The sequence below is a fragment of the Aythya marila genome (genome assembly GCF_965140915.1).
Source record: "Aythya marila genome assembly, chromosome: 16".
Classification (NCBI taxonomy): domain Eukaryota; kingdom Metazoa; phylum Chordata; class Aves; order Anseriformes; family Anatidae; genus Aythya; species Aythya marila.
Window position 1 is genome coordinate 3,343,367 of NC_139057.1, and position 24,740 is coordinate 3,368,106.

Sequence of the window (24,740 nt, forward strand, 5' to 3'; positions counted from 1 at the left end):
TTGACTTTGGCCAGCTCCCAGCTCTTGGGTATAAAGCTTTCTCTCAGTGTTTTGCAAGTAAAACAAGTTCTTTGAATGAGGGCCTGATGCAGGCTGCTGAGCATCTTCTCTTCTTACCGGTGCCAAAGATGTCCATGGTTTGTAGGACAGACTAACGCACAGGTCTAGCACAGGCCAAAAAATATTTATCCAGTAATGAAATCCATCATACCAAACTCACAGAGAAACGAAGCTTTCAGGATCCACCCCTCAGTTGTGCAATGCCTTTGTGGGTTTTGTTGTTGTTGGTTTTCTAAATGAAAAATAGCAGAGGCTCAGACACTTCAGGCCCTGCTGGAAACTCTTCCTGCAGTGTAATCGCTCGCCCTGAGCCTGCCTAAACATCCAGCCATGCTCGAGGCTGGGGCCAAGCCCTGTGTGCTGCGCTCGTGGGAGCAGCTCCTGCCTGGGAGCTGCTCCTGGAAGTGCCCCTGCCCACGAGCAGCCCTTTTGCCTCCGAGCACGGAGCAGGATTGGGCTGTGAGCCCTTAATCCCCGCGGTAAGAAGTGGAACACTGCACACAAGATGTAGCAACAAAACAGATTTAGTTCAAGGTTAGTCTCAAGAACCCTTATCTGATCACTGACAGTAATTTATCACACAGAACCCATCATTAGTGTCAAGCTGTTTTATTACCCACTAACTTAACACTGTTTTACCAAGAGTCAAGTGTGATGTCACTCATGTTAAAGTAATTTACAGCTAATAGATATGAGGTAGGAGTCAATGCTGGCTTGCTGAGTTCCTTTCATACCCAGAGCTTGCTACTTTCATTTTGCCCAGTAAGCAAATGAGAAAGTAGAGAGAGGCAATAATAAAGGGGAAACATCCACATGCCTGTGTGCCCATACACACCCGGAGGATCTTTAAAGTTTCCCAGCATCTTTTCCCTTCACATACAAGAAATCATCCATATACATGAACTCTGATAATGCAGAGTTTAAGTAGCTGGTAAGATTTAAGGCACAGTAATGAATATTTGGTTTTATGGGAGAAGAAATGAATAATGCTTTGGTCACCTGGAGGCTTCGGCACATGAGCAGAGAGGAAAATCCTCCTGGAGACACATCGTGTACCCCAAAACTGTGAATTCTGACTCACTGGAAAAGGGGATGTTTGGGATGATTTGTCATTGCCTTTTCAGTGGTCTCAGTTTTCAGGGTGAGAGTTGTCTCTATCTGAGAGTGGAGAGAAGTTACAGAAACCTCGATAGCGGGTTTTGTTACAAGAAGCGGAGACGGTCGCATATGAACATTGTTTTCCTTCTCTGCTTTCCCTCTCCCTCCAGCCAATTCTGCTCAGTCCTAAGGTCAGCCCCAGTGCAGGCTGTGTTTATAAGAGAATACATTTCCCATTTCCAAGCACTTGCCATCTTCTCTAATGAATCCTCCTGCTGACGTCTCCAGGATCCATATTCTTAGCCTGCTAGACGTTCAGAGATAATCCTGACTAATGTGTATATATTCAAAGAGGTTTATTGTGGAGAATTTTCGTTTGGGATAAGGGAAAGGGCATCCTATATCTGTTCACCTCTCTGATTTTATATCCATTAAAAAACATTTTAAAATGCTGTATCTGCTATTATTTCTCCTGAGAGTTCCTAAACTATGGGTTATTTGCATGGAGACTCCAAATGGTCCAGGAGCTGTGACCCCTCAAGACATTGCATTAAAGCTAGAGAAGGTCTCTTGGGATTAAATTTTAACAGTTGTTGGGATCTCAGGTAAATATCTTGCTCTGACAACACACCTGGACTGTAAATCATTGTAGCATCACTTTTGTCAGCCCTGTCAATAACTGTCCCGGTCAGTAAATTGTGTTTGATCAAACAGCTCTTGGAAAAAAAAAAAAAAAATGCTTTCAATGGTGACCTCGGCTTCAACCCGCAGAGCCAATTGTATGCAGATTGCCCTACGCCCCCTGAAAGGAGGACCCCGAGTTTGGCTGTGGGAAGTTCCCAGCTGACCAGATGTGGGACTGAAGGTTTGGAAACACTGGACAATGGCTAAACTCTAGAGATTGGCCCGGGTACAGTCAGATGGGATGTACGCACTCATAATTTTCTTCCTATCCATAGGGAACTGAATAAAGTCTTGCCAGGACTTCTGCTTCTGCATATCTTTGCTTGCTTAAAATCGTTCCAGTGGCTCCTCGTAACACATGGCTTTGCTCAGCTCGTTCCTGTGAAATCTCAGGAGCAAGCAGGAGATTGCAAGTGGCCCCTGGCCACGTACTCCCCTGTGCACCCCTTGTACCACGGGACCAGGGGGCTTCCACCAGGCAAGGAGAAAACAGCTGGGTCAGACCAGCTACGGCTGTGCCTAAAACTCATGCGGTGCAAAGCATAGATTGTGCCTTGGTTTTGTATTTATGAGTCCAGAAAAGTAGAAAAAAACTTTCTTTCCTCCTTCTCCCTGACTCCAGAGCAGTCAAAGATGAAAGCCACCCCATCTCCCGGGCAGGTGGGTTGCCCAGAGAGAGCAAGAGGTGCTTTGCTCCCTGCTCTGGCTGAAACGGCCACCTCTCCCTCTCCATACCACCTTCCCAACTAATTGGAGCCATGTTTTCATGCCAAAGCAGATGAAAAATGCACCCAGTGAGGGCTGAGAGGTTGCTGAGAGGGTGAAAAATGAGGCTAGGCGAGGTCAGAGACGCAGCCAAAGAGACAGAGAGAAATGGCAAGGGGCATTTGGTGAAGTGGAGAAGGTTTGCTGGCCATAGCCAAGGCAGTTCAGGTGTGGCAGAGGAGCTGTGAACACAGTGAGCACAGCCTGTGAACGCTGAGCAAAGGTAGGAAGATTATTGGACATAGGGGTTTTAAAATGAAGTGTAGCAAAGCAGTGCAAGGAACATTAAATTTAGTTCTACTAGATAGGAAAGGCTGCACAATTCATTTGTCACATCCCTTCAGTACCTTGCTTACGAGAAGTCACAGTGCCATTTCTCCCTCTTGGAAGATTATTTTTAGACATATAAAATATATGAGGAAAGAGGTGCAAAATGAAAATTAGCCTACAATGCAGATAGCATCCCTAGGGCACCTTTGTTAACTTCAGTGGAAGCCTTCCACTAGAGATTAATTCGGACCTGTATTTAAAAGTACATATCTGTGCAATGCCAGTGTTTTGAGTCAATAATTTCATTCCAAAACTGCAATGGGGAAAGCAAAAAAAAAAAAAAAAAAAAAAAAAAAAAAAAAAAAAAAGTGCTTCTACTTGCAGATACCACAATTAAGCAGAAAATAAGTGTTAATATTGCAGCTGACTTTGGGCTGAGACTTTAGAAAATGTGAAAGTCTGTCCCTGTTATTGCAGAGCCAAATAAAACGCCAATAAGCAAAATGAAGGGGAGTCACATGTTGGGAACATGATGCCTTCCGGTCCTTGAGAATCAAATCTGCCCAGTCTCCTGATTAAAAACCAGACTTCTGCAGCCACTCAGACTTTGGAAGAAGAAACCATCTTCCATGAGGCCAGATTCTCAAGTGGCTGGATTTGCTAAGCACTTAATGTGCCATTGTTTATTTTAAAATCCAATATTCCTCACCTCTATCCACTCTGTACACATATAAAAGGTTTAAAAATTGGGGACCTGGAGTCAGAGTGGATATAAAAAGCCCAAGTGGCTTACCCTACTGAGACATCGGCTCCTCCTGGCCTGAAGCTGTCTGTAGAAGAGGCAGACAGAGCTGCTAACAGTCCTCCAAGCCCTTCCCACATGTCCCTGTGAGCAAGCAAGCACAAAGAACCAGAAGCATCTCCAGATATAGAAGGGGACTGCAGAAACCATGAGGACAGTAAGGCAGGAACAGCTTTGCAGCAGGGAGGCTTCTGCAACTGGCCCTGAAGATACATCTCTGTTCTCTGGGCAATTTTGGAAGAGATGTCTCTAAAAGAAACCCATATTCAGGAGCCTGAGACTGTCCAAAAGCTGTAAACCAAATCTTAGGGTGAGTGGACACTCTCTTATTTTCCAGACCTTTAATTTCATGTTGAAAACAAAAGCCTTTCCCCCAGGAGGGTGGGTTGGAGCGGTACCTAGCCGGGAAGCAGGGCAGAGCACGGAGGCAGACAACAACTTCTTGCTCTCCTCTTTTCTCCCAGGTAGACAAAAACAGATTCCACTCCTACAGAGGCTGAAGTTCCCAAAATTCGGCAGTGCTTCCTAAAAGTCAAGGCACTCCCAAAGAATAATCAATCTGTCCTTGCTATCTGGGGTTTTGAGTTTTAATCCTTAAGATCTCCCCATTTTCGTTTCTTCTCTGCAGCCCACGTACCAGGTGCTTTGTTTATGAGAACACTGCTATTAATGTTAGATCTCACAGCTCCAGAGTCTGAAGCTTTAGGAAAAACCACCCAGTGTCATGGGACTTGAATTAAAAAAAAAAATGAGCTCATATCCCAAAGGTGTCCAGCTGGGAGATTCCACTTATTTATGGGAACTCCCTAAAAAGGTCTCCAAGGGATTTGGGCACCAGCGTCCCATTTCCTAACATTTCGCAGTAACAACAGTCCCACTTTCCCTGCATGGCACAGGAAGAGCAAGCCCCTTTGCATGTTTCTCCCAACCATGTAACAAACAGGTTACATCATGACTTTGGTCGCTGAAGCTCCTCGCTTTCCTCCCTCCCCCACGCCAGGAACAATGGCTAACTGTTCTTTTTCCATCTATAAATTTGTCTGAGTTAACAGTTCCCAAGATCTGGCAGCAAGCTGGAGCTGGGAGTGAGCTGAGAGATAGGAGAGTGACAGTCTGAAATGAAACACAGAGCTGCTGGGCCTGCAGCCGTCAGACAGGAGCCTGGCTCCCTCCCTTAAAGATTAGCGAGACTCCTTCGCTGGAGCCCTCCGCATTCCCCAAAATCCTAGCAACAAAGTGCTGTCTCTCAGCCGCCAATGAATCATGTGAATTTAACCTTTCACCTGGCCACAAGGAGGTTAATATACCAAAATAGCCCTTTTTTTTTTTTTTTTTTTCTTTCCCCATTTATTGCCTGTGAAGTGGGGAGCGTGGAGCAAACCCTGCGTGGCTGGCAAGGCTCTGAAGGTGGTGTAGGGCTGGAGGCTTTGCTCGTTGTCTCCTCCAACATGAGGCTGGCATTGCCAGCACCAGCCCAGAACACACGAGCCATGGTTTATTCAAAGCAATAGTTCCCATTTTCAGTGTACAGAAGGTTTCCACTCTCACATGTATTGAATGATATCTGGTTTGGGATCGCCGGTGTGGCCGGTGGTGCGCTGTGCCCTCCAGCCTCAGCCCCACGAACACCTACACGCACGGGAACTTGTAGACACAAGAGGCGTCCCCCAGCCCATGCACATGGCCAGATCCTGAGTCACTCCCAGCTCCTGCCTGCTCACAGCGAAACTCCTGGAGACTTCCCAGGATCCTCACCCCCCCCAAAAAAAAAGTTCTGAGCCCCTGGGCTGGGTGTCCTTGTCCCACAGGACCAGAGCAAAGCTGGAGCCCTCAGTGTGGCTTACATCAAATAAACCAGCAGAGCTCTGTCTGCCCATCTGCAGAGGTGGTTTTGGCTCTCCTGGTGCATTCCCAGCAGCGGGTGCTGCCTGTGCCCAGTGCCCCTGCCCTCATCTGCCTGAGGACCCCCTGCCTGCTCCAAAACTTGCTGTTAAATCAGCCTGGAAGGAAAATGGAATTTCAAAAAATTAGGATTTTTTTAACAATTCATGGTAAAAAATGATGCAAAGGAAGGTCACTTTTAGGAAGCCCGTGCTGAGTTACCCTTCTTTGGGGGGCACAAATTGTCTGTATATAGTTCCCTGTCGATACTGAAGGAAGTGGGGTGATTTTTGTAGCTGTTGTGGACTTGTCAGCAGCTGGAGGAACGGCTGAGGCTGAAGCATCCCTGTACAATGGCTCTGTTAGAGGACAGCAGGCAACGTCAGCTCTGTGGAACCTCCGATTTTCCGTGCCAGTGAAATTCTTACAGGCTAAGGAACAAAACAGGATCTCAGAGTAAGAAGGCGAAAGATTTGCAATACTTCCCCCCCCTCTCTCTCACAGCACCCCTTCCTGAGAGCCACTGCCACATGCATATAGCAGGAGATAAATATTTTTTGGTGGAGCCCGCTGTTTGTTTAACCCTTTTGAGCCCGAGCCCTCTGGCATCCCCTCACTCCTCCAGGCACAAAACCCTGCTGTCCCTGCCTGCTTGGGCTTGGGGCAGCCCAGTCCTTGCCCGCAGCCCCTTGCTGGCCTCCCCCAGCCCTGGCCGCCTCCAGCTCCTCTCTCTGCAGTGCTGCCCTAAAAATCCGCCCGGCCCCAAAAAGTCCCCAAAACCGTCTGAGAAGGGGACAACCGGCCCCTTGGAGACTGGGTAGGAAGGGGCCGGGGAGAGGCAGAGGGCGGCTGGGATGTGGAGCAGGGGATCGGGACCACGGATGGGGACCAGGGGATGCAGAGTAAGGGACCCAAACCCCGCCGGTCCCCTCCTGTCGGTCCCCCCCTTTCGTAGCCCACCCGGGCCGGGGGAAGCAGCCCCCGGGGAGCTCGTCTTCCCCCCCGGGCTGTTCGTTTGGTAACCGGGGGCAGAATCAAAAAGCGGCCCGGAGCCTCCCGCCGGGGCCGCAGGAGCCAAATACTCGATGGGTTTCCCTTTGCAGCGAGGTGCCCGAGGGCAGAGGGCTGTGAGCCGCCTCCGAGCCCCGGGGGAGGATGCTGCGGCCCGTGAGAGGTGGGGGGAGAGGGGAGGGGGCTAATTTCATTAATTGCCACCCTCCCGATGGACAGAGAGGGACGTGAAGCCAGGATTCCCCTCTCAGGAGGGTGCGCCTCGCCTCTGGTGAGCAGGACCGGGTACGTTTCTGCCCTTCCCTCTGCACTTTCTTTTTTTTTTCTTTTTTTTTTTTTTTTTTTCTTTTTTCTTTTTTCGGTGTGTGTTGTTTTTTAGTTTGTTTGTTTCTTTGTTTGTTTTGCGGTTTTGCTTTTTGTCTCGTGGTCTTGTTCTTGCTGGAGGGGGCTCCTGGCCCCCCTCGGGACCGCGCAGCGCGCTCCCACGCGTCCGCCCCTGCGCAGGGCTCACAAATCAGCCGGAGCGGGATTAGGGCCGAGGGGCCGGGGCGCCGGGCAGTCTGTCCCGGGGCGGGGGAGCCTCACCTGGAGGGGTCAGGCCTCCCCCGGGAGCCGTGCCGTGCCGTGCCGAGCCGCACCAACCCCGCTGTGCAGCGCCCGGCACCGCTCGGAGCCAGCCGGCAAAAAGCTCTGCCTGGACGCCGGGCACGGGGGCCGCGGATCCTTTCCTTACCCCAGGTCCTGACTCTCACCCTTGCATAAAATTGGCCTGGAAGAGCAGGACAAGGTCCCAGCCAGCCTGCCCAACGGCAAAGGATGGGGCTCGGGGGGCAAACTCCCGGCGGGTGACTTCGGGTGGCCCCGGGCTCCCCTGGGAGCCTTTCCTCTCGTCCCTGCTCCAGGTGAGGATGGAAGAAGGTTTGGTCTCTCCGAGGAGTCCGGGAAGCACCTGCCCCGGTGCTTCTCTTTGGGTTTCTTGCCTCCGCCTAAGCCTCGCCGTGAACCCGGCTCCGTGGCCACGTCGAGTCCCCCCCACCCCGGGTCTCACCTCGGTCTGGGCACGTCGGGGGGGGCCCTCGGTGAGCAGGGAGAGTCAGGGAGACCCTGCCCCTTCCCGCGGGGGGTGCCCGCACAGACCGGGCTCCCCGCGTCCCACACTCCGACGTGACTCCTTGGCGGCCGGGCGAGGGCTGCGGTTCACCTAAAGCACCCCCAGGCTCCCCCCTAAAGCAGGACCCGGGCACCGAGAGCAGCCCAAATTTCTACAAACATCCAAGGAAATGTATTTAAGGAGCCGGCTGGCGGACCCCCACACCGGGAATCTCACCCCATGGTGTCACCCCCGCACCCAGCGGCTCCGTGTCCAGCTGCGGGTTCACCCCCAAACCCGTACCAAGCTGCACCCACGCGTGAACGTGTCCCCACGGGTGGCAGCAGCCCGGCCCGGTGCCCTTCTCGTCCCGCAACACGCACACAAGGTCTATAAACGCCACAGCCTCCGCGGGGAGGCTGCGGAAAGCTGCCTCCGGTTGTACTGGAAAGCCCCGGGGTGGGAGCACCTGCCCGCAGCCCTGCTGCCGGGGGGGCTCCGGAGGAACCCAGCGCCCCTCATCGCGGCCTCGGGCAGCCGCCGCCCGGGGGGCGAGAGCCCGGCACCGCCGGGAGCTGACCTAAAGCCGCTGCGGAGAGAAATCGGGTCAAAAAACGGGTAAATCGGTTGTGACTGAACGCACTCGCACGCGCAACACGACTACGGGCAGGTTTTGGCGAAGCTCCTCCGGCGTCAATGCGCTCCCGGGGCAAATCCTCGGGTCTTTCACCGTTTCCACGTTTGTTCGAATGCCACAATCGACCGGAACGGGCGGTCGGGGAGCGTTTATTTCAATGCTCATTATTTTTTAAGAATGAATTCCAATTAAATAGCGCCTGGAAACGGCAAGGCGCGCGGCTGCGGCACGGGCGAGCCCGACGGCTTCGCCCCGCTTTTCCCAACCGAAACGAAACGAAGGAAACTCCGGCGGGGGCTCAGCCACTGCCCCCGCGGCTTTGGGGCTGGATTCCCGCAGAGACGTTTCTGCCCTTGCCGCTGACCAGCAGCATCCCCGAGCTGTTATTATTATTTTTTTTTTCTCAAGTGCATTTTTTTTTTTAATTTCTTTTCTTTTCGGTTTGCGGACGCAGGGACTCCCCGCGAGCTGCAAACGGCCGCTTTCTCCTGAACGCAGCGAGCAAATAAATACAGATCCCCAGCCAGTTGCGCTGCATTATTCCGAGGGAAATAGCTGGCATTCCTGCCCCGGTTTATTTTGGAGCCGAAATTTCCCACCCTTCCCGCAGCGCCGGTCCCTAGCGGGGCCGGGGCTGGGCGCCGGGACCTCGCCGCCGGTGCGGGGCTGGAAGCGGGCGTCGGGAGCGCTCCCGGGGCCGAGCAGGGCCCGATCCTGGCGGCAGAGGCCCGAGAGCAGAGCGAGAGCCCGGGGGAGACCAAGCGCGGCTTTTCCCCGTTTCTCCGAGGAGCAAAGAGCCGGCGAGCAGGGAGCACCGCACGTCCCAAGGGCAAAAAAAAAAAAAAAAAAAAAAAAAAAGATAAGGCTGAAGTGGTTTCCTTGCTCTGGGGGAGGTGACCGGCACCGCACCGGAGCAGAATTAAATCCGCCAAATTAGCCGGGCCATGCGGACAGCGGGGGTGTAAGTCTTTTTTTTTCCCCTCCTGCCTCCCCTTCCTCTGGTCGCGCCGACGGGGAAAATTAGGGAAAAGTGGTTTTTTTGTTGTTGTTTGTTTGTTTTTTCTTCTTCTTCTTCTTTTCTTTCTTTTTTTTTTTTCTTTCTTTTTTTCTTTCTTTTTTTTTTTTTTTTTGTCGTTTCCCGGCCCTCTGCGGGTCCCCGTCGCAAGGCCGGAGCGAGGAGGAGGCCCCGAGCCCCCGGGGACAGGCGGGGGCACGGCCGCAGCGCTGCGAGGGGGCAGCCCGGGGCTGACAGGACCCCAACGGGACGGTGTGGGGCCGGATAAATGTCCTGGGGCCGGGTAACCGCTCATGGGACCGGATAGCTGCTCGTGGGGCTCAGGGTGGCTCTGCACCGCCGGGAGGCTGCGAGCATCGCCCCAGCCTCGGCAGGGCACGGGAGGGGGGGAGGGAAGAGAGAGACCCCCTCCCCTCCCTGGTATTATGGGGTTTTGGTGCCAAGGAGAGAGGGAGAGCTCGCTGGGGGCACAAAACCCCCTCGCCACGTCCTCTGCTACCCGAAACCCCATATCGGAAAGCGTGCCGAGCCTTCCCCAGCCTCCGCCGGCCGCCGGTTCCTCCGGGAAACCGGGATCGGACGAGGCGGGGGGGGGACACACACGGCACCCCCTCCTCGAAGAGCCCCCAAAAAACACCTGGAGCGGGGGGGGGGGGCAAAGCCGGGAGCCTCCCCCACCGGTTAGGGGGCGGGCGGTCCCCTCCATCCTTCCTGAGAGATCAACCCGGGGGGGGGTCCCGGGACGCACCGTGCGGGGGTCGCGCTGCCGGGCTCATCCCGTGTGTCCCCCCCCCCAGCGGGAGCGGAGCCTCCTGGCCTTACCCCGTCCCCCCCCCACCCCCCCGGCGGGAGGAGCCCAACCCCTGCCGGGACCGGGGTTACCCCGCCGGCCGTCACGTGGGGCCCGGGCCCCGCCGTAAAGAGCCGCCGCCGCCGCCCCCCGGCCGCCACTTCCCCGCCGGGCGCAGCCGGGGACGCACCCACGGGGGACGGACGGACGGGACGGACAGACAGAGCGAGAGGGAGGGACGGACCGACCGACCGAGTAGGGGGGGGGATAGCACCGGCCCCTTTCTGCTGAGAGGCCGCGGTTGTGTTTTTTCTCCCCTCCCCCGGAAAGTTTTTTTTTTATTTATTATTATTATTCTTTTTATTGTTATTATTATTATTTTATTATTTTCCTGGGATTGCCCTGGATGGTCTGAGCGCAGCTTCATGCCCACCCGGCCATGCCCGGCTCCGCTCCCGGCCCGCTGCAATGTGAGTACCTGTCCCGGAGGAGCTGCCCGGGAATGGGGGGGGGTTACGGGGGTGGGATGCTCTTTTTGGGACCCGAGGTCTCCCGGCTCCGTGCGTCGCGGAGGACTTGTTTCGGTCGCTTTCTTTCGCTTTTCAACCAAAAAGCAGCGTGGGGGGGGGAGCACCGGGGCTGCAGCACGGCCCGCAGCTCCTCACCCGCCAGGGCCCGGGGCTCGCTCCAGGCCCGGAGCTCGGAAAAAGACGGGAAGGGAAAGATTTCGGTGGAGAAAAAAAAAAAAAAAAAAAAGAAAATTAAAAAAAAAAAAAAAAAAGGGGGAAAAAAAGTTTTTATTTTTTATTTTTTTAAGGACCCTTGGAAATGCCGGGGCCGGGTGGGCCGTGGAGCAGAGGCCGGTTCATGGCGGGGCTCGGCCGCTGCTCTGAGCCTGGAGCCGCGGGTTCCCCCGCGGGATGGAGGGGAGCAGAAGGAAATTTAAGGGGGAAAAATAAAATAAAATAAATAATAGTAAAAAAAAAACACATCTCCCTCTCCCCAGCTTGAGGCAGGAGAGTGGTGCTTTCACTGCGGGGCTGGAGGCTCCAGGAGTCCCAGCCCCACGGCCGCCAGGCCGGGGATGGGGTCAGGGGCAGGGATGGGGTCGGGGATGGGGTCGGGGATGGGATCGGGGATGTGGATGGGTATGGGACCGGGGCTTTGGCCTCGCTGAGCCGCGGCTCTGGGCTCTCCCTCCAGGTGCTTGTGAGTGAGCCCCTCGGCACCGTCGGGGCGCATCCGGCCGGGCCCTGAGCAGCAGCCGCCGCCGCCGAGGACGGACCATGTATCAGGGGCTGGCCCTCGCCCCCAGCCATGGCCAGCCGGCTTATTCCCACGACTCCAGCAATTTCCTGCACTCGTCGGCCGGCTCGCCCGTCTACGTGCCCACCACCCGGGTGCCCTCCGTGCTGCAGACGCTGCCCTACCTGCAAGGCTGCGAGCCGCACCAGAGCCACCTCGGCAACCCCCCGGGCTGGGCGCAGAGCAGCGGCGAAGCCCCTTCCTTCAACGCCGGCAGCCCCCACCCGCCGTCGGGTTTTTCCTACCCCCACAGCCCCCCGGGCAGCAGCCCCCCGGGCCGCGACGGCGCCTACCAGGGGCCCCTGCTGCTGGCCGGCGGGGGCCGGGAGCAGTACGGCAACGCCTTGGTGCGCTCCGTCAACGGGTCCTACTCCAGCCCCTACCCCGCCTACGTGACCCCCGACATTCCTCCTTCCTGGACGGCCGGACACTTTGAGAGCAGCGTGCTGCACAGCCTGCAGACGAGGCAGGCGGCTTTGCCCGGCCGCAGGTCCACCTTCGGTAGGTCGCCGTCGCCCTTCACCGTCGCCTCCGGGCGTCCCCTTCCCGGTGAGGAAGGGCTCCGTGCGCCCCCAACCCCGGTCCTTGGAGCATCCCCCAGCTCCGGGGTGAGCTGCCCCGACGGGAAAAAGAGGGAGAGGTTTTAGCTGGATGGAAAGCTGGTCCGGGCATGGGGTGCGCGGCTGGCTGCCCCCAGACGGAGGTGTTTTGTTTGTGTGTGTGTGTGTGCTTGTGTTACAAGGAGGGCAAAGAGCACGTTTCAAAGGAGAGCAATTCCCCCCGAGGACGGAGGAGCAGAGGCCGCTCGACACCCCCTTACCACCCCCCCAGCCCCCCCCGCGATATCTCCTTCCCACAATATCGACTTTGTGCCTGGGCTTCAATACTTACCCTTGTGTTTAAATTAGCGGGGCAGATTTATAGCTCCCTCCCTTTTAAGTAATTTATTGTGGTAAATGAGTTTATATTCGAACAGACTCTCGGTCTCCTAATTCGCCTTCGCCCAAACAGGTCCGCAGCTGCACCGCTCCGCGGCCTTTGGGGAGGCAGGGAAAGGCAGCCAGGCGTTGAACAATAAACCCCACCACAATTCGTTTGCGTCCATACCGGAGAGCTCTTTTAAACCCAGAGCCGAGCAAACAAAGTTTTCGGGTCTTGATGTAAAAGGACCCTCCGTGTGCGCGGTTTACAGCCCCGGGGATATTTCCCCAGCCTCCTCCGGCGGTGCTTCGCAAAGCCCTTTAAAAGCCACTTCAAGATCTCAGCCGCGTTATCATCTTTACTGCGGTGAACCGAATTATCTTATCTTTACCCCAAGAACAAAGTAAAGCGGGGAGACAGCCCCCTCCCCGCCGGGCTGCCTCCCCGGCTCGGCTTTTCCTCCCACGCCGGGGATGCTCGGGAGCGGTTGGTTTCCCAGATTTTCTCTTTGTCTCGGAAAATCCGTTGTGTTGTGCCGGGACGGATCGCCCCGGTCCTGCCGAGGGAGGTGGTGGCGCGGAAAAATCTTCTACGCTTTGAATTTACTAGTTTGGGACCTGGAATAGAGACCGCCGTCCTCTCTGCCGTTTATTTTTGCTCTTGAATAGTGTAAACCGCTCTTAAGTGGCGTAGACTATTTTCTTTTTCATTTAATGAATTATTGCGACCTTTTTCTTCTTTTACTTCTTATACATATATATTTTTTCAATTTATTTTTCATGTTTTTGTTTTGCCTTTTTTTTTTCTCCCGGTGGATCATTTTTAATACGATCGCAGATGAAAAAGAAAAAAAAAAAAAAAAAAAAAAAAAAAAAAGAGCGTATTTGCTTTTTTTTTTTTTTTTTTTTTGAAAGAAAATAACTTTCGGGACGAAGGAAGTTATTTCAAAGAGAGAAAGAAAAGCGGCAGGAGGAAAGGGCCCGACCCGAGGCTCTCGGTTGCGCCCCGGGCTGCCCGTTCGCAGCGCAGCGGCGCTCGGGCCGGGAGCCCCCGGGCACCGTGCTGGGGCCGGGCGGCTCCGAGATTTCCTCGGAGAGGGGAAGAAAAGTCCGCAGGAGCCTGGCTACAGCGGGTTTGGGGTCGGGGGAGGCTGCCCGGTGCTCCTGGGCGCTGCGCGGAGCCTGGTATGGAGCCGGGGTTGCAGCGCGGATGGAGCCCTGGGCGCCCCGCCACCGGCCAGGGAGCACCGCGCCTCGCTAGAGATAGGAAAAAGCCCCCCTTTTTGTCCTCCCTCCCCACTTTATCATCCCCGTAGTGTTCATTAAAAATAGTTTTACCTCTCAGGCTGTGCCCTGCACGGGGTAAATGCCGCGGATGGGCTCCCTGCCCCTTTCCATCCCCCGGACAGCTCAGTTCTGCTCAGGAGTTTTGGGGTGGGGATCAGGGAATATGCTGCCTTTGAGCAAATATTGAGAGCTGAGGGTGTGCGGGGGAATAAAGGATTTCTTCCATGTTCTGCAAGGTGAAGGCAAGTTCCCGGCGGGCAGGGATTGTCCCTTGCAGAGGAGCAGTGGAGCACAGAGGATCGGGGACACCTTCCTGTAAGCTCTCCACGCTGCGGGTGGCACGGTGTGGTGGGCACAGCTCCTGACCCGTGTGCCTTGGGTCTCTCTTCCAGAGTATCTGGAGGAGTTCCCCGGGGACGGCCGGGAGTGCGTGAACTGCGGGGCCATGTCCACGCCGCTCTGGAGGAAGGATGGCACCGGGCACTACCTGTGCAACGCCTGCGGGCTCTACCACAAAATGAACGGCATCAACCGGCCGCTCAAGCCGCAGAAGAGGCTGGTAAGAGGGACACATCCCCTGCTGTACCCGGGGGTGGATGGAGGGCAGGATCCGGGGGGCTGGTGCCCATGCTGTCGGGTTCTCTGTGTTAGGGCCTGTTTGAGCCTTGGTCCTCCCATGGGTTAAATGCTGTCAGTGCCAGCCAGAGGCCTTTGTTACGGGTCAGAGCGTGGAGATGAGTGAAGCTGCGGGAAATGCTGCTCTGGCACAGCCGGTGGCCAGCACGGAGATGGGGAGCAGGGACTGGAGGGGTCCCAGGCTGTGCTGCATCCAAGCAGGGCCGGACATCCCTGCCTGTTATCTGGGGATGTGGGGTGCTCTGTGAACTTCTCCCACCCCTGTTCCAACCATGGGCACTTTGCTTTCTTTCTATGCCAATAATTGTTATGTCCATGCAGCCACGCAGGGTCTAGGCAGGGTAGCTGAGGAGGAGGCAGGGCTGCGAGGGGAGTGGGATGGGGCACAGATACCATGCCTGGAGCCCTGTGCTCCTAAGGGAGGATTTGGGGTTTGGTAGTTCCCAGTTTCTCCGCAGGTTAAAGCAGTAATTCCCCCCACATCGTGGTATTGGGCTTCCTCTAATTGGGATCCCATCGTGAGAGAGGACAGGCGCCTCCTTTTTTTGTACGATCGCTTTGGGATGTTTAAATTTGGTGGTAACAGTTTTGGTTTCAGAGCCTGTCATCAGAAGCAGTCATTACAAACAGGATGTTTGTCTGAGCCGTGCTGGGGAACAGCTGGGAGTTCCTTTTGCTTTCACTCTGGGTGTATTCCTGCAGTTGTTTCGTGTGTTGCAAAACAAATTGTTAGCAGTAACCCAACAGTGGCAAGTTTCAGTGTTAAAAAAAATCATAAGAAACAAATATGGGATTGAATAAATTATTTGTTCTGATTGTGATCCTGGAAATTTGGCTCTATTTGCAAAATGAAATGAGCAGTGGCTCTACAGAAAATCACACTGTTTTGTTCCATGCCGTAGCAATGTCACCAAAACCGATGTGTTTCTGAGAAATATTTTGCATTATCCTACAGGATTTGTGCGTCTCACCAAAACATTCTAGGTCTCTTTTAACATAATTATATTAAATCTGCACCCCCAAATCTCTCCTGAGCTGCAGATCTCAGAGTTATGCTGCTGATTTCGTTGGCGCAAATATGAGCTGTGTATTGAAAGACTGGTGCAAAAGCTTAAATCAAACTCTGCATTTCGGAGACTGGCATCAAAATGCCTGAATTTCCTGGGCTCTTTAGAGCAGCTTTTCCCTAAGGCTCTGGGACAGGGCTTGCTGTTACCTGGTATTTTATTTCAGTGCATGGGAAGGGAGCCGGCCCCTTTGCATGCCTGCTGCAACGGTGGCGAGGCTGCGGCCGGAGCGGTGCCGGCACCTCCCCGCAGGGCTGGGTACCTGCCCCATGGCACACGGCAGTATTTGGGGTCCCCGAGCCCCCTGCCTGCTCCTCTGTCACTGCTGGCACAGCCCCATAAGTAGCAGCCATGAGGCATTTTTTTAGTAAACATTTCCGCTGTGTTTTTTGGTGGAGAATGCTGGTTCACTGAATTAGGACCGCTGGCTCATCCCCGTGAAGCAACTATCAAAGCATTTCCAACTGTGTTATTATTTTGGCTATCAATACAATGATAAGGCCCACATGAAATGGCTGATATCCTTATCCAGGGGAAACATTTCAGTGAGGTTGAAATACCTGATGGGATTTTGTTTTATAGAAAAGAGAAGGGGCTGCATTTTTGACTTTCCATCCTGACTTTGAAATGAAACATTTCAAAATCTCGGATTTTTCCAAGGTTTTGAAATGCCGTTTTGCAACAAGTTGTGCTCCATCAGAGGAAGGAGGGCCCACTGTTGATGGATAAGAGGGTGCCAGGCATATTCTACAAACCCACCACCCCGGCATCTACCTGTCCTTGGGATGTTTCCCCAACCCCAAATCATTTCCACTGCCGGGAATGGTTTGGAGCACCATCCCTGCGTAACCCCACCCGCGCGGGCAGGACGGGAGCTCACGGTGCAGGAACAATGAGCCAGGCTGTTTCACAATGCCGTGAAATAGAGGCACAGAGAGGAAAAATGGTGCCTTTCGGCCTTTACGTTATGACCTTTGTTCTGTAGGCAGGCGCTGCGCCGCGGTTGTTCTGACTTCTGTGTTCACAAAGCAAGTCCTGCTGAAAGCCCTGGCAAATGCAACGTGGCACACGCGACCCCGTGGGGATGACGTCCTGTGGCTTGGTAGCACTCAGCCTACTTGTGCATGGGAGAGGGCCAGCAGCAGCAGTGCTGTTTCCAGTTCATTTTTTCTTTTTTTTTTTTTTTTTTTGTTTGTTTGTGGTAAGGGCAGCATCCTCTAGGCAGCAGGGACAGCTGTTTTGCTACAGCCTGCCGCTGGACGCAAAGCACTGTGGCTTTCAGCAGAAAGGATTTACCTTAGAGGAGGATGAGAGCAGCGCTTTATTTTAGCTTCTTTTCTAGCTAAAGTTCCTCAGCACGTTTCACAAGATACCTTAGATCCAGTCCTAAAAGCTGGATCACTTTTACCATCCCAGAGCAGCCCCTGGAGCTGGATGGCTCCACTCTTGTGCATGAAATTCCCCCAATGTTAGGAGCAGAGCTGCAGCTCGTGGTGCAGCAGGGGGGGCAGATGCAGCAGCTGTACTGTGCTCAGCAGCTCCCATCATCCTGAGGTAGAGAATTATTCTGGAAGTTAAATTTTCAGTGCTTGTGTCTTTGTTTTGTTTTGTGGTATTTGGTTTTGTTTGTTTGTTTGTTTTTTCAGGCTGTCCTTTTTTATAGTTTGCAATACATGGATTTGGTGATGCTTTTGGGGAAGGTGGACATGGGACTGATCACAGCCCTGGTGCAATCTGCTGGGATCCCAGAGCCGTGCAGTGTTCATGGTTTGTGCTTTGGCTTTCTCCTGGCCATCATTTCCTGTGGTTCACTTCTCCTCCGAGGTGTCCAGAGCCACAACAGCAAGGCCGTATCTCAGACACTGCTGCTACTTGTGGCTCTGAGCCTTGGAGCTGCCTGCTTCCAGGAGCTGAGCAGGGAAATCTCAGCACATTTTGCTGCAGCCACTTTCCTACCAACATCATCTCCCCTCTGTCCTACTGGCGAGGGTGACAGACAATCATCAATTAAACCCTCTGGAGGTTCAGAGGCTGCTTTTCCCCTGTGAAACCCCATGGTTTGTTCTCTACTTCTGAAGAGCAGACAAAGCACAATCCCTTATGGCTTTGGGACTCCCCCTCGGAGGGACCTGCCCTGCTGGCCCCGAAGTTTTCAGGCTGCCCAAGCAGCACCCACACGGGGTTGATGCGATAGGCACCGGCTCCTGATTCCTCGAGCTTATCGGCAGCACTTGGCTGTCAAGCCCGGTCCATGAGGAGTTTTTGTTTGAGTGTATGGTACATTTGTATAAATAAACACTGGAGCACAATGTTGAAGTCAACAACTTCCTAGACAAGGTCAGAGTGGTACAAAGGCAGAGGGGTGGAGGCAGGCAGCAATGCGCTTTCTTTTAAGGGAACTGCTGGGAAACCAGCAATAACATATTGTACCTTCGTCCTTCAGTGAGCAAAAGTAGCCTTGACTGTCTCTTTCTTGCCAGACTGGCAAGTTGTGGTGTAGGGCCAGGTTCTCACTGGGTTTTTGGGTTTTAAATCGTGATGTCTGCCCAAGGAGGATGGCCTCTGCTGTGCCGGGCTCTGCAGGGAGGAGGCAGCCCACAAAGCACTGTACAGAAGATGCAGATGGAGGTAGGCACTGATGTCCCAGTGGACAGCACAATGCTGTGTGACATCAGGACAGCACGTCCCTTCCTCCCTGGGGCTGCCCAGAAATTTCGGGGCTTTCCAAAGTGCTTTGCATTGGCCTTCCTCCATCTGCAGGTGCTGACAGATCTCACCAGCCCCTGCTGGGCACCGATACCGCAGGGCTGAGTGCCTCCAAATTCCCCCTCGCGCCTGTGGCACCCCTGGGGCTGAGGTCCCTCCTGGTTGCAGGGATGAATGACCCAGCCGTGGTAGCTGAAAGGCTTTGAGAAAGCTCTGTAATTGGTCCAGGATCTTGCTGTGACACCGTGTCCCATTTTACGGACAAGAATTGCTGTAAAAACCTCCTCTGTGCCAAGCTTGTCCGCTCACAGCTCAGCATATTATTATTTTTGGTTATTTCTTGAAAAGCAAATCATTTTCCAAGCAGTACCACTATTTGTGAATAGTTGCTGAGACCTCTTTGCAACCAGTGAATTGAAGCTTGGGCACGTCACTCGTGACTCTTGAAACTCAAAGCTGATCTCTGACTGCTAACCTTGTAAAAACATTTCATTTTTATCCCAACGTACCCCACTTCATTCATCATATTGATTAGTTATGATATCAAGCGGTAATGGAAAAATAAACAAACAGGGAGTTCGTTATTGCCTGCATCACCTATCATCTGTCTTTGAGAGGAACCAAAGTGATTTTTCTCAGTGCTGAAGAATGTATTCAAATACCTGAGTGTGCAGGGTCTGCGATATTACTTACGTCGCTGGTATCTTTGTGCGTCTTGAAGCCTCTTATTAAAATAGTTCAAATGTGAAGAGTTTAGAGACATTGAAATGAAATGCTATTAAGCTGACAAGGAGGCTTGTGAATTTTCCAGTGGCTTAGAGTACAGTTGTCAGAAATTAGCTTGCAGCTTCTGCCAGAATATTTCCCTTCTTCCTTTGGAAATGCGAACGTTTCGGAGCCAGCAATCACTGCACTCACAAAGTATGTCATTAGTTAATGTTTGCACAGTGTTCCTGCAGCCAGTAAGGGATCAGATTATCTGGGAGACGTGCAGGGAAAAACCCTCCTCATCCCATCACGGGCCAGTTCAGCTTGGTTCTGCTCAGCTCAGCCAATTAATTCTAGTGTCTTAAAGCAGAGATTAATCGGGATGTTGCTAACTTTAGTGGTAGCTTTGAGTGCAGAAGAACAGAAATAAAGTTCAGTTAAAGCAACAGCAGCTTTCTGCAGCAGCCATTGGAGTGTTGAAGGCCTGGCAGGTATTTTCCTTCTCTTTCCCTGAGCGGGTCTCCTGGACAGAAGTGCTCTGTGCTCCGAGTTTTGATCACTTCCAGCACACTTGCTGGGAGTTTGTGAAAAGGATCGGGAGGACATTTGCCAGGTTTATGGAGCTCAATAAATAAAGCTCTTGCAAATTAGAGTGTTCACATTTGAATGTAATTTCTTTCTGAATTTGGCTATCTTTCACATTTCACGTTTTCCAGGAAAGCATTGTAAACGGGGATTTTATTTTTGTAGGAAAGGAAACTTCCCAGTTTGACATTTCCGTGTGTGCACTCACATATCTGTTCGCTTGCCTTTAAGTCTTCATCCAGACGTGCTGGGCTATGTTGCACTAACTGCCACACAACCAACACCACCCTCTGGAGAAGGAACGCCGAAGGGGAGCCCGTCTGCAACGCCTGCGGGTTGTACATGAAGCTTCACGGGGTGAGGAGCGCGTGCATGGCATGAGGGACATGTGGGGTGCTGGGATCCCCCTGGCAGGGCTGGGACACTGGGGTTGGAGGGGACAGCCTCTAGAGCAGACCCAGAAGAGCCAAAAACCAGTGCTGTCCCATTGGACAAGCTCATTCTACTGCAGTTACCCAAAATAAGCTTAAGGGGGAAGTGGAACACTTTTGGGAGGTACCTGTAGAAGAGATTTCTGGCATTGTGTGGCTGTTAATCAGCTCGTTTGCCAAGAATTACTAAAAAAAAAAAAAAAAAAAAAAAAAGAAACCATGCCAGACTCCGGTAGGTGGGGACTGAAGCTCCCCAAACGCAGACAGGCGATAAGGGGTGATTCTCTGCTAGGTTGGGTACTTAAGCAATGTGTGGAAGATGCTAAAGAGTCTGCCAGGAGGTTGGCTGATAACATTCAGCCATGGAGGATGGGAAATGTTGGTAACATGCCCATGATCCAAGAGGAGGCTTCACCCCTCCATGCAGGCCTCTTCAAGCTTCTGCCATAAGGGTTCAAGTCTCTCTGTCCCATGACTGCTCCCTCCGAGTCCTGTAGGCCCCAGCTGTCGGAGCAATTTAGTAGGGCCCTGTCATAAAGGTCACCAATAAATCAGGAAAAGGAAAATAGGAAATAAAGGAAAAAACAAAATTTGTGGGAAAGCCTTAGCTGTTAGCCTTATACATCTTCCAGCCAAGGCCTGTCGCAGAGAAAAATAGCACTCAGTGAAGGACAAGGACTTTAGGTGCATTGCATGAAGTACAGCATGAAAATAGGAAGGCAACACGTGTGTGGGAAGGAGATGAGTAAAATACAATATTAATGATTCCAAACCTTATGAATGTCAAGGTACCGCGACCTCTGGCCATGAAAAAGGAAAGCATCCAGACAAGGAAAAGGAAGCCTAAAAACATTACCAAAGGCAAAACCTCGACAGGTATAGTGCTGCTACCATCTGTCCTGGGGGTTTGGGGCACAGTTCATCTCACCAGTGTTCATTCTGCAAGAAACTGTGACTAAGAGAAAATCATATTGGGATTTTTTTTTCCCTGATGACTGCTTTAGCTATAGGGCCTTTGTTTAAGCACAGCCCACAAATGAGAGAAGGATTTGGGGTGAGAAACCTCATTGGTGTCACGTCCCCACAGGGATCCCGTGTGCTGTTGGCACCCAGTTCCAGCCCTGCAGTACCTGGGTTCCAGCAGGTCTGAGCTACAGTGGGCAACGAGAAAAAATAGGGGCTGGGAGTGGTGTAGTTAGAAGTTAGGGAGGGGGCTTGTGGCATGTTCAGCATCTGCTCCTCTGGCCTGTGCAAGGACCCGCACAGCCAGGCTGGGAATGGGATCTCCTCCTCCATCAGCATCGTGACAGCCAAAAGAAGCCTTACCCCGGTGGAGACAAGGTGGAAAAGGAGAGCAGCAGTGCTGTGCCATGTGATATGGTGCTAGATATTACAAAATAGATCCCCTTAGGGGCAGATTTGTGCCTCTTGTATTTTCTTCATTGTCTTGTGCTCGTTGTCCTGCAGGATCTACAACTTCAGCCACGAACTCCCCTTCTTCCATTACGAACTCAGACAGCACGGTCACTTTAAAGTCCGAGCCCAGCACGACCTCGCAGTATCCCGGACAAGCCATCGTGGCAGTGTCCCAGGTAAGGGGACAGGGCTGTCACCCACTGGGGTGGGTGCTCCACCTGCCTCCGTAATTGCTGAGGACCTTGACGAAGCTGAATGACTTCCTAATTGCACTGAGGGGCTGCCCAGTGATCTGCAACCCTAGGAGTCAGTGGGATCAGCCCTGGGTGGAAACCTCTGTAGTTCCTTAAAAAAAGACTGCCTGGCCATATATTATATGTGCTTTATAGCCCTGAGTGCTTAGAGGCTGAGGGCAAGCTCACACTTCTGCCATGAAGATTTGCTGTGCAGGGTGGTATTTCAACTTTGTTTGGGAAAAAATGGCTCTAAGTCATCCCTCAGGTGGACATTTTGTGCCCCGTGTTATCCCTGTGTGGGGTTTAAGCCCCCTCAAGCTGGACATGTGTGCAGGGGGAGCTCAGCCCCAGAGCCTGAGCACCAGGCACTGTGCCACGGGAGAGATTTTTTGGCTGAAACGGGTAAATCTGATTTGTGCTGTGCTCTTAAAAATAGACATGCGCTTAGAGATGTCTGAGCTGGACACATTCAGTCAATAAATAACGGGCTGGCCCTGGGATGCCTTCTCTTGGCCTGCTGCTTGCTGGGCTGGGGACAGAGCACTGCTCCTGGCTAGCCTCCAACACACGGGATGAGCCTCAGGGATAATGCACCGTGTCCATGACCTGTCACCATCCTACCACTGTGTTAGGATAAGCAGGAGAACTACCCTTAGCTCATAACAAGCTTTCTAATGGCTTCTTCCTTCCCTCCCGGGGCAGGCGCAGAGCCAGTCGGACGAAGCGTTGGCCGGCAGCCACGGCGAGTTCAAATTCGAGCCCGAGGACTACCCCTTCTCCCCCAGCAGCATGGCCCCGCAGCCGGGGCTGAGTGTGCCGCTGCGGCAGGACTCCTGGTGCGCCCTGGCGCTCGCCTAAACCCCCTTGGGGCCACCAGCCCAGGCACCGTGCATGCGGCTTGCCCCACTGGGAGGACACCGGCTGCCCCAGCCGCCACGGGACAGGTTTCTCTCAGAGGACATGGGTGGAAAAGGACAGCTGGATGAGGCACCCAGAGAGCTCTTCCTTGGCCGAAGTGACCCTGAGCAGCCTCCTCGAGGCCGCCTCCGTGTTCCCCGGGAAAGCCTTCCTCCTTTGAGATGCAACCAGCAAATAAATGCATCCCAGAATCTATGTTTATTCGCAGTGATTTCTCCCTCCTATGACTCCTCTGTGTGCAATTTATTCCACTTTCCAATAAAGACTGTAATAATGTGGCACCAAATAACTTAATTTTATTAAAATGTAAACTGCGTGGCCTCCCTTCTGTTTTATTGGCCACAATGGGGAGAAGAAAAAAAAAAAAAAAGAAAAAAGAAAAAAAAAAAGCAATGGTTGTTTTGAACATTTACTGTTTTATATTAAAAATGATCATCTCTATAGAGTGTTAGCTTCTGAAGCATTTAGTGTATCAACACCGAGCTGATGAGTCATACATGAAATAAACACGCCGCTCTTCCCGTCCCGGTTCCAAAGAAGGATTTTTTTTATTATTATTTTAGGCAAACCACATGACAAAAATGGTCAAAACCTCCCAGTAATAAAAGAATGCTGAAATGTTGTTTTTCTTTTGTATTTCCTGATTGGTTTCAATATTGCCAACTCCAAACATTACAAAATAGGAATCGGCCTTCCAAAAATTACGAGAAAGGCTCGAAGAACTGAAAAATAAACGCTGTGTTGGATGTACTTTCTGTTTGTAACTGTTTTTGGGCATGTTTTAAATGAAAGATTTCCATTTCAGCTGTGCAGGTCAGAGATTTCTTTTCCACTTTTTTAAGGAAAGCCTAGCAGGAATTAATTTCTTGGAGCTGAGCTGCAGCAGACAACAACCAGTGATGTAAAACCAACTTCCACGCTTCCAAAGGCTGGCACCAGTTTGTGCCTGCAGTGGTGCCGGGCACACAGGGGTCATCTCATCTTCCCTGAGCCCCCTCTTTCTGAGCATTTATTGCTGGGATCATATCAGTGCTGCCGAGGACTCGGTGAGGGTTTTGGGGTTAGGCTTTAAGTGGGGTGGTGGGAGGACAGAGGGCTCGCAGCTGCCCTGGGGAGTTTAGTGATGGGAGAAACGCTCTGCTGGGGGCCCTGAGCAGCCCGGGGTGAGGAGAGGACGGCAGCAAGCAGGGGAGATGGGTGGGAAATGAAGGGGGAGTGAGGTCATGGAGTTACGTCTGAAGCCTGCTTTATTTGTTATTTCTAAATAAAAACCCCAGCCTGGCTGGACAGCTATTTATGGCCAGGAAGCCGTCAAGTAATAGTTCCTTAATATAGAAGTTGACCTGTCCAGGGCTTCCTGGAGCAACTCTTCCTCTTGTCAGAAGAGATGGATCGCTTGATTTTTATTATAAACAGCTAAAGACGATCGGGGAGAGTGAAATCTGGCATCAGGTCACAACTCATCCGAGATGGAGGATGGTGCTTGCCACAACACAGCCCTCTCTGGGGGAGAGCAGATGCTTCAGGCACCGGGCAGGATCGGTCCCCTCTGAAACTGCTGGAGCTTGGTGGTGACTTCTGCAGCCACGCTGTGACTCTTAGTGGGCACAAGGGGTTCAACCCATCCTTTCAGCAAAGCCCATGGATGAAAGCTACCTTTGAGGGGTCTTCTTGTGTCTCCAGAGCCTCATTAGTGGCTTGCAACACACCAAGTCCGGGGATGTCATGGAGGAGCACCCAGACCCACTGCCCGCAGTGGCAGGCTCGGCGGTGGCACTCTGTGTTTGCACAGTGGGTTCTCAGTGCTGCTCCGTGTCCCCACCGTTTGTTTTTCCACTCCTTGAGCTGCCAATGCCCACAGCACAGCCACGTGTAGCCCTGAAGTGAGCAAGCCAGCAGCCTTCTCCCAGCTCCCCAGCTTCCCCCAGCTCCCAGTGGCATTTTGCCCTCACCGAGGACAGGGGCTCACCATCACCTCCCCACTTCTGTGGCAGGAACTTGCTTTGTTCATCCCAAGCACAGTTCTTGGGCTTTGCACTGCAGAGCTGAGTCTCTGCGGGGTGAGCAGGGTGACACTGACCCCAAATCCGACCCTAAGAGTACCCCTGGGAGTCAGGGAAATGGGTGCTGTGCCCCGAGCATCAGGGAACAGTGGGTGTCCAGCTTGATGTGCCAGGGCATGGGATGGAGGGAGCGAGAGCCCACAGTGCATCATGATCAGCATTCCCGGGCACCTTCCCAAATCCCATATTTGCCGTCACAAAAAGGCAGCACAAAGCCATGACAAGATGATTTCTGCGGACGATGGCAAGGGGTCCTCGCTTTCTCGTCTGCATGACCCCGAAGGGGAGAGTTATTTTAAAGGCAAACAAGAAGACCCAAACAATGCCAAGATGTTGACACCAGTGGCTCCAGCAGTTTT

General features: G+C 52.9%; 1 protein-coding gene across 1 annotated transcript; it reads left to right on the forward strand.

Moving 5' to 3' along the window:
- The first annotated feature begins 10,324 nt into the window (after positions 1-10,324).
- GATA5 (GATA binding protein 5) lies at positions 10,325-22,750 on the forward strand. The gene is made up of 7 exons (XM_082773347.1): positions 10,325-10,573; positions 11,307-11,909; positions 14,008-14,174; positions 19,549-19,674; positions 20,537-20,624; positions 21,216-21,340; positions 22,103-22,750. Exons 2-7 carry the CDS (start codon positions 11,390-11,392, stop codon positions 22,256-22,258), a joined length of 1,182 nt encoding a protein of 393 aa, XP_082629473.1. The 5' UTR covers positions 10,325-10,573; positions 11,307-11,389; the 3' UTR covers positions 22,259-22,750.
- The last annotated feature ends 1,990 nt before the right edge of the window (positions 22,751-24,740 follow it).

What these genes read in the sequence shown, in the direction of transcription:
- GATA5 (XM_082773347.1), top strand. Translation starts at nt 11,390, where the DNA reads ATGTATCAGGGGCTGGCCCTCGCCCCCAGCCATGGCCAGCCGGCTTAT. An exon ending in TCAAGCCGCAGAAGAGGCTG is followed by an intron (nt 14,175 to 19,548) that starts GTAAGAGGGACA and finishes CTTGCCTTTAAG; the next exon opens with TCTTCATCCAGACGTGCTGG. An exon ending in TGTACATGAAGCTTCACGGG is followed by an intron (nt 19,675 to 20,536) that starts GTGAGGAGCGCG and finishes ATGAATGTCAAG; the next exon opens with GTACCGCGACCTCTGGCCAT.